Source organism: Electrona antarctica, assembly GCF_951216825.1.
Source record: "Electrona antarctica genome assembly, chromosome: 8".
Taxonomy (NCBI): domain Eukaryota; kingdom Metazoa; phylum Chordata; class Actinopteri; order Myctophiformes; family Myctophidae; genus Electrona; species Electrona antarctica.
Window position 1 is genome coordinate 39,419,635 of NC_136789.1, and position 15,554 is coordinate 39,435,188.

At 42.8% G+C, this 15,554-nt stretch overlaps 1 protein-coding gene across 1 annotated transcript; it reads right to left on the reverse strand.

Moving 5' to 3' along the window:
- Window positions 1-522: 522 nt before the first annotated feature.
- LOC306928571 (uncharacterized protein) lies at window positions 523-12,683 on the reverse strand. The gene is made up of 5 exons (XM_079508800.1): window positions 12,574-12,683; window positions 11,310-11,392; window positions 6,416-6,566; window positions 1,733-1,846; window positions 523-1,118 (listed from the first exon to the last, which is right to left on the reverse strand). The coding sequence occupies exons 2-5, from the start codon at window positions 11,382-11,384 to the stop codon at window positions 796-798; spliced, it is 663 nt and encodes a 220-aa protein (XP_079364926.1). The 5' UTR covers window positions 11,385-11,392; window positions 12,574-12,683; the 3' UTR covers window positions 523-795.
- Window positions 12,684-15,554: the final 2,871 nt, after the last annotated feature.

Here is a 15,554-nt window from a genome sequence, read left to right on the forward strand (position 1 = left end):
ACTGAACTATCGATCTAAAACTAAACTACCCTAACCTAAAGAGACTACGGGCGACTAAACTAATTTAACTATAATAATACTACTAAAACTAAACTAATACTACCATTACTACTACTTCAGGCTATTACTAACTAAAGGCTACAAACTAACTAAATGCTACAAACTAAAAGCTACTAGTACTCAGTCACTGATCAACTTCAAACTGGCAACTTGCAAAACACTTAGACATCCACTTCTCATCTACCCCACGAAGGAAGTGAGCAATCCAGGTCCTATTTATAGACAAAGATCACGTGTTTCGGGGGTCACGTGTTTTCCCACTGCAGCATAGGACCTCACTGGACCTCGTGGACCTTACTAAATCTAACAGAACACAGACAACTCGCCAGTTCACGGGTTTGCCTCTCTGTGGTCGAGAATCTTAACCCGTCAGATGACGGGTTCGGCTCTCGAAGTTTAAATGGATCAATGTGTGAGGTCCATCATAACATAGAATTGATAGATTGATTAATGAAGTATTTATTAACAGTTTGCAGAATACAAACATTTCCAGCACAACTCACCATTCCACCATTTTCAAGTCATCATAACAATTACACAACTCTGCCTGAGTTTCGAGCGCTCCTCCTACGGGGCTTCTAAAATGGTGGCTCCATTGGATTCGTCAGATTATTCAGAAGCACCAACAGTGGCCACAGTGTGTACGGCAAAGTCCATCGCTGATCGCCAACAAAAACAAAATGGTAACAGTCCAGAGCAGGTGTGATAGAACTTGGGTGGGGTTTTCTTCAGTGATCAAAGGTGTGGCTGAAGCTGTTTCTGCCCTCCTCCTCCCCTGTTGTTGCCATTCCGGAAGCTGTTTCCACCACTTGGCCCAGGCAGTGTGTCACCGGAGCTGGGTACGGGGGTCAGAACGGGTAGAACACCCGTATATTTGGCGAATCTGGGTTGATCCCACTCGATGTAGTCTTTGTACTTATCTGCAGTGTTTGACAGTACACTCCAGGACTCTCTGAAGTGAAAGTTACTGGACCTCATCGACCAATCAATCTTGTGACCATCTTCCTCCCAAGTGAATTTGGCTTTTATCAGGACAAAATAACGTGCTGCAAAAGCACCTGCAGTTGAGGTAGAAATCAGTGTTCATTTTGACAGCAAATTCGGATTTATTCTTAGACTTTAGAATAACACACCATTTAGTTTTAGTCCCATTTCAGTCATCTGAAATACGTTGACTAAATATCAAAATCTTAGTCTTTTAGTCTTAGTCAACCAAATTAACACTAGTAGAGATGAGCAGCCGTTCTCAAACGAGTGGCACAAGAGTGGCACAAAGTGAAGTGTTGAGAGCTTGTACATCTGCTATTGAATAGCCAATAATAACAAATATGGAAAAAGCTGTTAAAATGATTGTACAATTTAGGCATTTAGCAGACGCTCTTAATCCAGAGCGATTTACATTAAGCAAGAACAAAAAAAGCATGGGAATACATCACATATATAAAAAGCATTTATCATGAAACATGCGTAAGCTAATAACGTAACAGTGGAATATCTATATAATGAAACTATACATATAAACTATACATATATACTATACTATGCTATACATATGTACTATGACATATGTACTGATCAAATTTGCGCAACATGCTGACTGGTACTGATCGTATGGAATCCAAATGACTGAAATCAGTTGTGTGAGAACTGTGATCTATATGCAAATACCCACCACTCAGAAGCAGGTTGTGAGGTTCTGCCTTTGGGGGATTTTTTTCCACCTGGACCTCTTCCGTATTCTCTACCGGCGTCATGCCCAGGAATCTGATGAAGGTGTCAACAGCCTCTGTAGATGAACAAGATCACACCCGTGTGAAGTGAGGGGCGCTTTACCAACATCACATATGACATAAATTTAACAAATAGCAATTTATAAGAATCGTGGTCCCTTATTGGCCGAGGGTTTACTCTGTCATGCATATGCCGATTTGCTCAGTGACAGACAAAACAAACTCTGTTCATTGTTAACACCCCGAGCGGCAAGGACGGAGTTCTCCGTTCAATCAATTAGTAACGCCCGATGCTCAGAACGGAGATTGATAAAAAGGACAGAGATTTATTGATATCAAAACCGATCTCACTCCACAGGCTGGGAGTGTCTGTTGCGCAACATTCAATGTTATTTCCCGGTGGGACGTCATCGAAAATGTTCCCCCCCATTTTAGCAGATGAGACCAAAAATCTTAAAACGTGAATAACTCTTGATCTAAATCATTCCGTCCAAAGATTATGTGTTAGACGGCCCATCACGGTCCCGTCGCTAGTCGCGTTAGAATTAATCATACTTCCCGTTGTTGTCGATCGCCTCGGGAGTGTTTTGGCTACATCAAGCTACTTCAGCTACATTCGGGATAGCACCTGGTGCGTCGCTAAATGTGCTTCGCTGCTATAAATCACTGGGTGCTGATTTAATGGATTAAATAACCCTAGACGTTCGGGGTGTTAATGGCATTCAATGTTTGTGTTGGAGACAAAACAAACATTAAACTCTGTCCATTGTCAATGGCATTTTTAATGTTTGGCTGGACAAGACAAACACTAAACCTGTAAAGGAGGGCCCCTCAACAACAAGAGCCACAGTCAGAAGCACACTACCCACAGTCATGCATAGAGATAGTAATCTAGGATCATAGGTAAACCAGGTAAACTAAGAACCTATCATCAGTCTAAACAGTAGAATATAAAATAAAAATCACACCCGTGTGAACTGAGTGGTGCAAAGTCTTATATAGCCTGATCAGCTGTGGTCTGACGTAATGTCAGTGACCATGGTAACCATGCTCACCTGTGCACGGACACGTACACGTACACAGGTACACAAACATACAGACAAAGCTACATTAAGTCTACTCATGTTGATTCGGTGATGTAATGGTGATGTAAAACAAACTGTGCAAACAAACAATATGACGTAAATGGCACATTATGATGTAAATGTTCCCTTCATTGTCAATGGCGTTTACAAAACACAAGATATGAGATAACTTACATAAGATAACTTAAGATATGTTTCAATGTCGGGTTATAACTGGCTGTTGATGGTGATGTAATTAAGATAGGTTTCAGATGTAATTAAGATAGGTTTCAGATTACATACACATACATACAGACATTGGCCGGATTTCTCAAACAGGTTTAGTGTAAGACTTGTAGTGCCGCACATGCGCACATGCCCTCTAGGCCGCACACAGAAGCCTGTCTGCTGCCTAATTGGCTGCATGGCAGCCAATCGGGCACTATGTCCTTTTTTGGGAAACACAACATATAGACATAAAAGAACCTAGACTATAGAGCACGCAACCCTATCGGGCTTTGGAATGACACTTCCAGACTACAACAAAGTTGTGGCCGTCTCTGCCTGCCTTCTATGGGTGGGCATCCCGAGGCATGCAGGCAGCGCGCGCCACGGGATGGTTATATTATTATACATTATACTATGGATTAGGCCAGGGGTTCTCAACCTTTTTGACTGGGGACACCCGGAAATGCTTTGGCCATGTCGCGCGACCCCCGCCCCCCCCCCCCCCATCCCCACCGCCAATACAAACTGACTGCAAAAATAACCTTATAATAGAGAAAATATATCATAATTGAATACTGAAACCAGATATAATCATTAATTAAGGCAAAGTAACGCAAAAGAATCAAACCACTTGGCAAATGGTAACACAACTACAATACACAAATATATCTTGTGTTCTGCGTGGGACGTTTGGGGAACATTGGTTACCTGTTACCCAACCAATATTGAAACATATCGTAACTAGAAAAAGTGCCCTTCTGGGCACAGGTCTCCACCAGGAGGATAGGACTGTGTGAGATGTTTGGCAAAATGTTTAGGATTAATATAAACATGTTTTTGAGGCATTTTGTTCCAAAAATGTGTTTTGCAAAAATCAACCTGTTGGTGGCGCTATAACAGGTCAATGTGAAAAGGGTGGTATATATTCCTCAGCCTAGTAAGAAAATGTGTGAAAGATTTCACGTAAATTGCATGCTGCGTTCATGATTTGAGGCTTTTGTTCAAAACGGGGCAATCTTGCAAACTGTGAAAGCTAATTATAGCCAATTAGGATGGAATATGAAATATGGGACAGATTCGACTTGAGCACATGACCATAGAGATAGTGTGTAACGATTTGTGAGATTTTTGGACAGAATCTGGAGGAGTAATATCAAAAAATGTGTTTTACAAAAGTCGGCCTCCTGGTGGCGCTATAAAAGGCAGATGCGGAAAATGCAGGTCAACGGTTTGTCCTTGGCCTCTAGGGAGTGTGCATGCAACGTTTCACGCAGATCGGTGCAGTTTTAGGTAACAAATGTGAAAAGCTGCCTCATGGTGGCGCTATAACAGGCCGTTCTGGAAAATGTGGGGCAGAGGTTCATCGTTGGCATCCAGGGAGTGTGTGTGCAAAGTTTGGCATCGACCGGGTTAACGGTGCCGGAGATTAGCTGGTAACGGACGGACGGAAGGACACACGGACACACGGACACACGGACGGAGTGCAAAACATACTCTCTCCCCATGCCTTCGGCCTGGTGGAGACAATTACGTCACCATCAACATCCAGGCCTGGAATTTCATCCTTTTAGGGGCAAGGTTTAAGGTTTAGTTTTAAGGTTTAGTTTAGTGCAGAGTACAGAGTTTACATCAGCAAAAAAGAAACAGCTCCGTGAAGGTGATCAAAAGGCATGGGCTGAAGCTTAAAAGCTTATAAGTGCCCATCCTACTCACAGCACAGCATTTGAGATACTCAGCATAGTTATCAGTTTAACAGTACATTAATCAGAGACAAAAAAAAGAAAGAAAAAAGCCACTTGGCCTTTAGTGTGGTCAACGTTTTGAGGGCACAAAGGCTGAGTGCCAGGGCATGAAGGCCATCAATTAAAACAACGATTTTAAGTCCCCGGTCTTAATTATTTTAGCTTAAAAGGTTAAGGATGATTACACACGACTAGGTCATACATAGCCTACTTGTGTACTAGTACCATCCCAACTTGAAAGTTATCTTAATTACATCAACTAAAAAGATTCCTTTTACCCATCAAATGATTTTGAGGGTACTTGCACGCTCTGCTTGCGCACTAGTAGGTTGTGTGCAACACGCAAGTTGGCACTCGACAGAGTGCAGTTCTAGTTATTATTCAGATTACGGTGGACGATTGGGAGTGAGTCTGCAGTTCTAACTGCTTTGGGGAGTTCATTCGACAGTTTGGAAGTCAGAAGGGCGAAGAGTCTAGGACGTGCAGAGTGTAGACATATATCGTTGCTGTCTGGCAGGAACCATGTACTTCAACGTATGTTGTCGTCGTAAATTGTAAAACCTAGCAAAGGTCGAAGGCGACGACCAGATCGCCGCCGTACACATCCTGCACCGAAATACCCTTATAGAGTGCCCAGGATGCCGCTACACCCCGGGTAGAGTGCGCTCTCAAACCCAACGGTGGCAAAACGCCTTTACTGGAGTAGGCCAACTGAATGGCCTCCACAATCCACTGGGACAGCCTGATAATCGTAACAGGCTTGCGGCCTGCTCACTCCTCAATGTCCTCATGCATTGAAGGAAGCATGAGCTCAATTCGGGGCTCTTACCAATTGGCAGAGAGAGAGTAGCGCCCAGGATTACACCTTAGGCAATTGACACCCGGTGAAAAAATGGGTTACACAATCGCTTTTTTTCCCCCCGTGTTCACAAACTTTGTCCTACACAAACATGAAATTCCAATTGACAATGAATGGACAATTTTACCGCAGTGTCTGAGCAAATAGACAGTGTCTATCTTACGTCATGATGTACGATGATAAGAGCGCTCCTCACTTCACACAGGTGTGATTTTTAGAATAACAAACGTTGCTGCCGGGCAGAAATCCCTAAAACTTTGTGTTTTTTTGGGTGAGTTTGAACTTGGGTTTGACAATACCGGTATTTATGATTCTGTGCTATTGGGTTACAACTCGGACGGGGCTGAGTCGGCTTTACCGAACTGCGCAACGCTCGCCACGGAAACTCGCTCGTTTTAGCTTGCTTGGTGGTGGCTCTCGTGGCTCAAGTTCGGTAGGGACTCCATCACTGTCTATGGGGAGGATATGTAAGGATTTTTTGTTTCTAGGCGTGTATGTATGGAAATGTCAATCCGTGCTATTTCACCGTGTTTGGGTGAGACCAGATTTTTTTATTCGACTCCTGAAAAGTAATAAGTCGACATATGAGGTTTCCACCAGAAAGAGACTTTATGCTTCTTCATATGACAAATAGCGAATAAAACAGAATGACAACATTTTCTAGTTAATTCAGTGGTGCTGAAACGTTCAGATAAGCCCAATAAATCCAGAGTGAATCGTTTTGTTCATTACCTTGCTGTCCCATGAACCTCGCCAGATCATTGACGACCCAAGTATTTTCCTCTAGAACGTATGCTGGAATATTCCAGGTGAGGTCAAAGTCTCCCTGGCTCAAATTGGCTTCATCTATGTAGTCTCCTGGGGTAATCCTCATGCTCTTGAGCTAGAGACAAGAGGAGTAGAGGAGTAGCGAAGAGGAGAGATGAAAGTTGGAGGAAAAATGGGTTGAACGAACAAACTTTTTAAGAATATACAAATTGTCAAAGCAGAATAACAACAGGTGTAACAACTAGGCAAGTCAAAGTTCAAACTCCAGTCACATAGGCCTACTGGCTGCGTCCTAATGCATATGGTCGTTTCTCTACTCCCTACTCCCCATATGGGGATCCAGACTTACTGGACGATAATAGTGATGATTTCCGACAGTACTCCCTTTATATGTAGTGGACAATAGAAGTGACAATTTCGGACACTAGTTCCCTATATGGGGATCCAATAAAAACTCAAAAGCATTAACCACATGAACTGCCGCTATGCCTATTCTGGCCTGGGGGAAATAAGCCAAAAATAGCCAATCTACAAGGAACGCAACATCCGCGTTGAGCTTGTAGATCAAATGAATTTTATTAAAGTGTCAAATCACAAAGTTGTCTCAAGACACTTTACATATAGAGCAGAAACCCCACCCAGAGCAATCTCTAATTCATATTCATTTAGTTGCCAATAATTTTACTGTTGGCCAGTGTTTTGAGACATAGTCTTTTATTGCTATAAAATGATGGTAAAAACAAATTCTACATGCATTAAAAAAGTGGCCAGTGATCTTGAAAGTGGCAAATTTCAGTGGTGGAGTAAAAACAACACGGTCACATGGCTTTGGAGAGTTTGGGCAGCAGATCTACAAGCTCTCAACATGTCATGCTGCAATGTGCTGTGTGCTTGTAGATCACCAATTTTGATAAACTAGAACGGTGCCCGTAGGGCCTCTACAGCCTACAGCCCATTGGGCACTGACCTACTTGGAACGATGCAAGTTGGAAATGAATGCCCCACCCAGATATTATGTCCGTCTCCCTTTTATGCCCATATATGGAGTTCTTTGTAAGGCATGGCCAAATAGGGAGTATATGCAGCCAGCTTGTGGAGTTCTGTCTTCTGTGTCAGGCATGTCCAAATATGGAGTGCTGTGAGGTCAGAACAGCTCCATATATGGACGCTGGGCATGGGTCCAGAGGCCTTTTTGGGGCGGTTCTGGACACACACACACACACACACACACACACACACACACACACACACACACACACACACACACACACACACACACACACACACACACACACACACACACACACACACACACACACACACACACACACACACACACACACACACACACACACACACACACACACACACACACACACACACACACACACACACACACACACACACACACACACACACTTAACCTACCCCCCCCCCCCCCCCCCCCCCCCAGCACTATGTTCCATATGCTGCTACAGTACATGTTTGCACTTGAATAAAAAAAAAAAAGCTGCATTTGATGGAGGGGGGAAGTGTTACTGAAACGATGTTGGTGCTTCTTGCACTTAAATATTCTCCAATTAATTTAAAGGAATTCTTGTGTTGGAATTTATGTTACTGTAAAACTGTCATATCGGCTCATAATATCGGCTATCGGGCTTTTTGATTGTCCACTAATCGGTGATCGGATATATCGGCCAAAAACCATATCGGTCGATCACTAGTATTTAGCCTTTGTGATAAAATAGGTTATTCTCGCAAATTTCATAAAATAGCCCATTAGCCGATAATGATTATCAATCAATAAATATATTCAACGCAAATTAATTCCTCTCCTACCGCCATGCGCTGGGTGATACAATATGAAATACAAAAGTGTATAAAGTTGGTGTTTGAGTGTTTAGCGCACAGTGCTAGAGCTCTTTCAGTTCGCCAACATGGGATTTATTATTGTCCATTTTATTGTGACAAAGCACCCATAGGCTTTTAGTTCTGCTTGGGGGGAAACAGTGTCATAGGACTTGAAAAAATAAATATGTTCATGAACTATTCTGGGTTTTGTTTTAATAGTCATGATAATTAAATTATACTGTATTTTGTTAAGTCAAAGCTATGTTAAATCCATCTTTGCCCACTACTAGTATTTGTTACCTTCAGGTGTGCTAATACTACACAGATTAATATACATTTACAAATAGCCTATATCTTTATAATCTTTTATATATATATATATATATTTGAATTTATTATCAGTTATTGGTATCGGTCTTGAGAAGCAGGATGTTATCAATATCGGTTAAAAAAAGTAATGGTGATGGGCCATGGTGGTCTGCTGGCCCTGCAATATAAGTACTTTTACTTTTAGTACTTTAAGTACATTTTGATGCCGATATTGTTGTACTTTTACTCAAGTACATTTTCAATTCCGTACTTTTACTTGTATCAGAGTAGTTCTAAATTGCAGTACTGGTACTTTTACTTAAGTAAAACAATTGAGTACTTTTTCCACCACTGTATGCCTATCCGTTAAGCCAGGTATAGTAGTAGTGACTCATCACAATCAAAATGGCGCACCCCCTAGCATAGCAAAGGTGCGAGGTTTGCATGCCCTATTGCCTGATTCCTGGCTACTACTTCAGTGTAAGATCTGCCTTATTCTTTACTAAATACTTAACATCTATTCTTGTTTGTTGTTAGGTTCGGGGGGGCGGGTACCGTCCTAAAGTCGGCTCTTCGGTGCTACTGAATATTTTTGACGAGCCGAAATCATTTCGGCACTACAGCGCCGAAACAGCAGTAAAATAGGAGTATGAATCGGCCCTTACTCTGCACTTGGGTTCGACTCTGTCTACATCCATGACAGTACAGTAGTATGTAGTTTTCTTTCGCCGATTCAACTTTTCAACTTTTGCCAACTTTTGGATCGCATGCATGGAGATACAGTGCACGTACACATACACGTGCATGTGCGCTGAAGAGCGAGCCTGCGCAATGCATTATGGGGTAGATCCACTCGTCTAGTGACCATGCGATGCTCCCTACAATCCCGATTCCCATTGTGGGATACTTCAGTAGACTACATTAGGGTGCAAAAATGCTGACTATACATTCGGACACTATTACAAAATGATGGAAAGTAGTAGTATGGGGCATAGGGAATGAATTCAGACGCAGCCACTGTTTTTTGAAGGATGTCACCGCCTGTTAGAAAAGCCCTGGAACATAACTTATTCATAGTTTGATGACATCCAGGTTCCAGGTTTAGCAGAAGTAGAAGTCCACATATCCAGAGGCTGAGATGGTAACTTAGCCATGCAGTAGCCACAGCAGAGTTCGTTTTTGGTTCTACAATTTAGGCATTTAGCAGACGCTCTTAATCCAGAGCAATTTACAGTAAGCAAGAACAAAAAAAACATCAAAACATAAAAATAGTCATCATGAATCCTACGTAAGCTTAAGAACCTAACAGTGGAATATCTATCTAAGTAAGGATGTGTATACACTTTAGAGTTCTCAATATCTGCCCGAACCCGACCCAAAGGAACCGGCCCAAAATGCACGATAATTAGTCGGGCCGGGCCGAGCCTCGGGCTCTGTGATTTTTTCCAAGCAGACCTGAAAGGACTTGGTCCTTTATTGGATTTGTAGTTTCTTTTCTTCCGCCAAAAATAGCAGTTCTGGCTGGAGATATGGTAGAGGGCCATGCCAAACGGTGAGGATGCGAAGCCCACAACCATTGGCCAAAGGGTGGCGCTATATTGAAAATGCAAACTTTGACCACGCATAGCTCATGAACCGTTTGACCGTCGGCAATGAAACCTCGACACACATATGCGTCTCCTCATGCCGAACAAGTTCCGTGCTGTTACTTTTGACCTCTGACCTCTAGATCACCCGCCATTTTGAATTATATGAAAATAAATTAAAATACATCTCCTCCCAGGATCTTTGATCAAAATGCACAAAAACATCTACATGTGAACTTTGGACCTATACGGACATGGGAAAGTATAGTACGCTTTTTTAAGTGAAAAAATTGAGGTTTTATGAGCCACTTTGTTCTGTTGTAGTGCCTGTGGCTTTGCTGACCTCTGCTGGTCTAAAGTGCCTCACCTGTCAATCACCTGAGAGTTCTGGCTGCCACACCCTTAGTCAGCTGTTCTTGATTAGTTGAAGGCTATATAAGTGGACCTGTGGCCAGCAGCTCATTGTCTCCCAAACACCCAAACTGAACAGTTGTGTTCCCTTTTTGTTGCTGTTATTAGTTAAGTTTCAGATGGGCTGGTCGTAAGTATTATTTTGGGTGTCCATCAGTCCCTGTTTTGCAATGCAGGATTTTAAATAAATGTGTAATATCTTTGTAAACTTTTGATCTGACTTTGTGTCCTTTTATGTTAGCCCTTGGTTGAGCCAAGTTTAAAGGGCCGTAACAATGCTAGAAATTGATTTGTTTAGTGAGAAACGTGTATAAAGAACTTGATCCTGATCAAATCAGGTTCTTTACTCATGAATTGATATTTTATTTGATATTGTACAACAGTGATTTTGAAACAGACTGATTTGGACACCTGGCCTTTCAGTTCAGGTTTTTTGTATCCTGAAAGGATTCCCTTGCATGGATGGTTCTGGTACCGGATGGTACCCAGACCTGGCGAGCCGACCCGGAACTCTGAACTGATTGATATCATCAATCTCCGTCCCGGGCACTTGACCATGAACTTGAACTTGACGGAGATCTCCGCCCCGGGCTTCCATGGTGTTAACTAGTGACCTTGACTAACGTACTTTTATTGGTACCCCTGTGGCGAAGCAGAGCAGAATCCAAACCCAGCTATAACCATCGATATACAGTCCTTACCGTAGGTTTCTCAACAGTCGAGTTTCCAGGCTTGGCTGTTTCATTCCTCCGGTAATGGAGCTGACCGTCAAACATCGGAACCACTGTGGGAAAACACAAGTTGATGAAGTTTAACATAGTCCAGCAGCAGCTGAGGTGGGAACAATTTTTTTTAAATATATATATATATATATATATATATATATATATATAATATATATGACCGCCTCTAGCAGAAAGGCCCTCAACTCGACCAGAGTAAATTTTAGTTTTTTTACAGATTATTAAAGTACAGAATGTAAGCTTTCATATGATATGAAAGGAGATATGACCATTTTAAAATGATTGTGCCGTTTTACCCAAAGCTGAGAAAAGCCCCTTTGAATATTCACAACATTTCAACACCTAGAGCTGGCTAGAAGTGGGTGTGTCAATAGGTACTTAACTCCACCCATAATGACTCACTAATCACCCAAACCACCCCCACATGTAGCTGTCAAGGGAAGAATGCAGCCTCTGTAGCAACTTTGAAAATACAACATGCAAGTGGCCATAATAATGGTAATTAGAAAAAGTGCCCCTTGGGGCACAGGTCTCCACCAGGGCAGGTCAGGTTGTGGCCTCCTGGTGGCGCTATAATAGGCCAATGTGAAAAGGTTGCCATTTCTTCATACGCCTTTGATGGCAATTGGATGATTTGAGGCATTTTGTTCAAAAAAAATGTGTTTTACAAAAGTCGGCCTCCTGGTGGCGCTATAAAAGGCAGATGCGGAAAATGCAGGTCAAAGGTTTGTCCTTGGCCTCTAGGAGTGTGCAAAAATGTGAAAAGCTGCCTCATGGTGGCGCTATAACAGGCCATTCTGGAAAATGTGGGGCAGAGGTTCATCGTTGGCATCCAGGGAGTGTGTGTGCAAAGTTTGGCATCGACCGGGTTAACGGTGCCGGAGATTAGCTGGTAACGGACGGAAGGAAGGACGGACACACACACGGACGGACGGAGTGCAAAACATACTCTCTCCCCATGCCTTCGGCCTGGTGGAGACAATTACCAAAGCCTACTTTGACTTATAAATGTATACATTTAATTTACCCAAATCAATATAAAAAAATCTGTTGGAATGAAATCCTTCAACATTCAAACTGTGCTAATATGAAAAAAACGAAAATCACACAAAAAAAAAATCTGCCTTTTCATTCTAGGCAAGATGAGGACCATTTTGCTAGAGGTGGATACATATATATTTTTTCTTTTTTTTAATCATCACAACTTAATGAGGCCTCTTACATGGAAAAAGACCCTTTTGACCCTTTTGTTCTAGCAGGCACCAGATGTTCAGCTCCTGGTCATCATGGAGATGGCGAACAAATGGCCAGACCCACTGGTGGATGGTCCAGTTGTCATGAGGACTCAGCATCACACACAACCACACACCCCCACACACACACACACACACACACACACACACACACACACACACACACACACACACACACACACACACACACACACACACACACACACACACACACACACACACACACACACACACACACACACACACACACACACACACACACACACACACACACACACACACACACACACACACACACACACACACACACACACACACACACACACACACACACACACACACACACACACACACACACACACACACACACACAAGTTAGAGAACGAAGCACTGTTTTGTGGCAGTCTGACACACACACACATTAGACAGCTAACTGCGCACACGTTAGTGGCGGGTGGTGTCACACCGTGACACACAAACAGACATGTTCTGCCTGGCTTCCATACTAAGGGCTCATTGCATTCGCAATGATGCTGTCAGGCACCCCCCTTTCCCTCAGGTATGCAGGTCAGTACCATGTTTAGCCTTAAACCCAAACTTTTTCAAACATTTATTGAAAAATTAGGATCTAATTCACGCCAGCATTTATTTAATTTGAGCTATTATTTTGAAAAGCCGCCATTTCCGCTTCACTAGCAGTAGTCCTAAGTTAGGAAGTTACACAGAGCTGGGCCGGCCTTGTTTACAATGTGAATCCAGACCGGAGCTCTGCAGAGCTCCAGATCGTCAGATCTGTGCCGTCAAAGAAACGCTGTTTTGACCAAAATGCCATCTGGGACAAGGAATAGGAGATACAGGCGATTGAAAGAAATGGATAGAATGGATTATTATGGCGACGACGATCTAAGATGGGCGATCCAGTGCTGTGCTAACACAGCTAGCTAACCGGTTAACGTGAGTAGCATTTTGGCTCGAGCAATCGAACGTGCGATAAAAACGCAATTGCCGAAGGCCGTCGGCAATGGCGTTAAGCGTCAGTATCAAAATTAGGCTTCAATTGACAAAGATCGTCGCCAAGGGCGCTGAAAGTAAAACTTAATCTATCTAATAAAATCCTTTCAAGGACCTTGGACAATACGCTGGCTAGAGCAATGTCTATAATTATCCAAGCTCCCCACGTTGAATGCCTTGTCCTTGATAACCACTAACCTCTGCACTATCGTCTCTGCTCACAATATATCCTATCACTGCTATGCCGATGACACACAACTGTTTCTATCCTTCCCCCCCTCTGCCAACTAAAGTGGAAGAGCGCATCACTGCATGCCTGGCTGACATCTCACAGTGTAAGTAAGTAAGTACATTTTATTTGTAAAGCACCTTTCAAGACAAAGTCACAAGGTGCTGAACAGAACACAGAACAAGCAATCAACAAGTTAAAACCAAACAGGAAAACATAGCACAATAAAGTAAAAAAGACAATAAAGAATTTTAACGAAACCAATAAACAAGGTCAAATCTCAAAACATAGGCATGTAAGATAGTAAAATAGAGGCAGAATCACAAAAACATATGTAAAAATAAGTCAGGTAAGAACTACATGGGAAAAATAAATACGGAAAAAATGTGTCTTTAGCTTTCTCTTAAAGGAGTCTACTGACTCAGCATTTTTTAACATGAGGGGCAGGGCATTCCAAAGAGTAGGAGCAACCACTGCGAAAGCCCGGTCGCCCTTTGTTTTTAGTTTAGTCCCAGGTATCTTCAGTAGGTATTTATCAGAGGACCTAAGGGGTCTTACATTCGATTTTGGGGGCAGTAGGTCACGAATATATGAAGGGGCCAGCCCGTGTAATGCTTTGTAGGTTGTTAAAATAATTTTAAAATCAATTCTGGTCTTAATTGGAAGCCAGTGCAATGAGGCCAATACAGGAGTTATGTGGGCCCTACGGTTGGTATTTGTGAGAATTCTAGCTGCAGTGTTTTGAACCAATTGAAGTCGGGATAGAGATGAGTGGTTTAGCATGGCGTAGAGACCGTTACAATAGTCCAAACGGGAGGATTGGATGTCCTCAACCACCTCAAGCTGAACCCAGACAAGACTGAGCTTCTCTTTTTCCCAGCTAAGTCCTGCCCTATACGGGAGCTAACTATTTCAGTAGACAACTCCCTGGTAACGTCTGTCCCAACAGCCAGGAACCTTGGTGTTGTCCTGGACAGTCAGCTGTAAGGACTGTGTGTACTCTACAGCTGTCAGAGGGAACTTTGGGGAAATGCATAAGAAGCAAAGGTGTGCAGCCATTTCTGAAATTATTACACAATACACATTTATTCTTCTCATTTCGGCCGCTTGTATTTGCAACCTTATTCTTTCGGTCATGACCCACACTTCATGACCATCGGTGAGAGTAGGAACGAAGATTGTTCAGTAGACAGAGAGCTTTGCCTTCTGGCTCAACTCTTTTAGTCACAACAGTGCAGTACAGCGACTGCAATACCGCCCTTGCATTTCCGATTCTCCAGCTGATCTCCTTCTCCGACCTTCCCTCACTCGTGAAAAAGACCCCGAGATACTTATACTCCTTTCACCTGGTGAAATGCCTCATTCCCTACCTGGACTGCACAATCCACCGGTTTCCTGCTGAGAAAAGTTCTTCCTCCTTAATAATAATACCCAATGATCATGTTTTAGGATGGGAAAAAAATCACGCCACTCCATCTTTAACACTGCTAATGTTTGCTGTTAGCTGTTGTCCTGCAGACAGACAGACTTAAAGATGGACAGACAAGACGGACAAGAAAGACTTCAAGACAGACAGACTTCATGACAGACAGATAGACTTCAAGACAGAAAGACCAGTACCGGACTGAACAGTACCTCACTCATGAAGAATGTTGTTTCTTTTTCAATTGGGTCATCGTCCTTGCAGATACTCCCCCATTCTAATTCACC

Excerpts from the sequence above, each read along its gene's own strand:
- LOC306928571 (XM_079508800.1), bottom strand. The coding sequence starts at position 11,384 with ATGTTTGACGGTCAGCTCCATTACCGGAGGAATGAAACAGCCAAGCCT. Across the intron at positions 1,847-6,415 it reads GAGGTTCATGGGACAGCAAG|AGGCTGTTGACACCTTCATC; the intron begins GTAATGAACAAA and ends GTTCATCTACAG. Across the intron at positions 1,119-1,732 it reads TCACAACCTGCTTCTGAGTG|GTGCTTTTGCAGCACGTTAT; the intron begins GTGGGTATTTGC and ends CCTCAACTGCAG.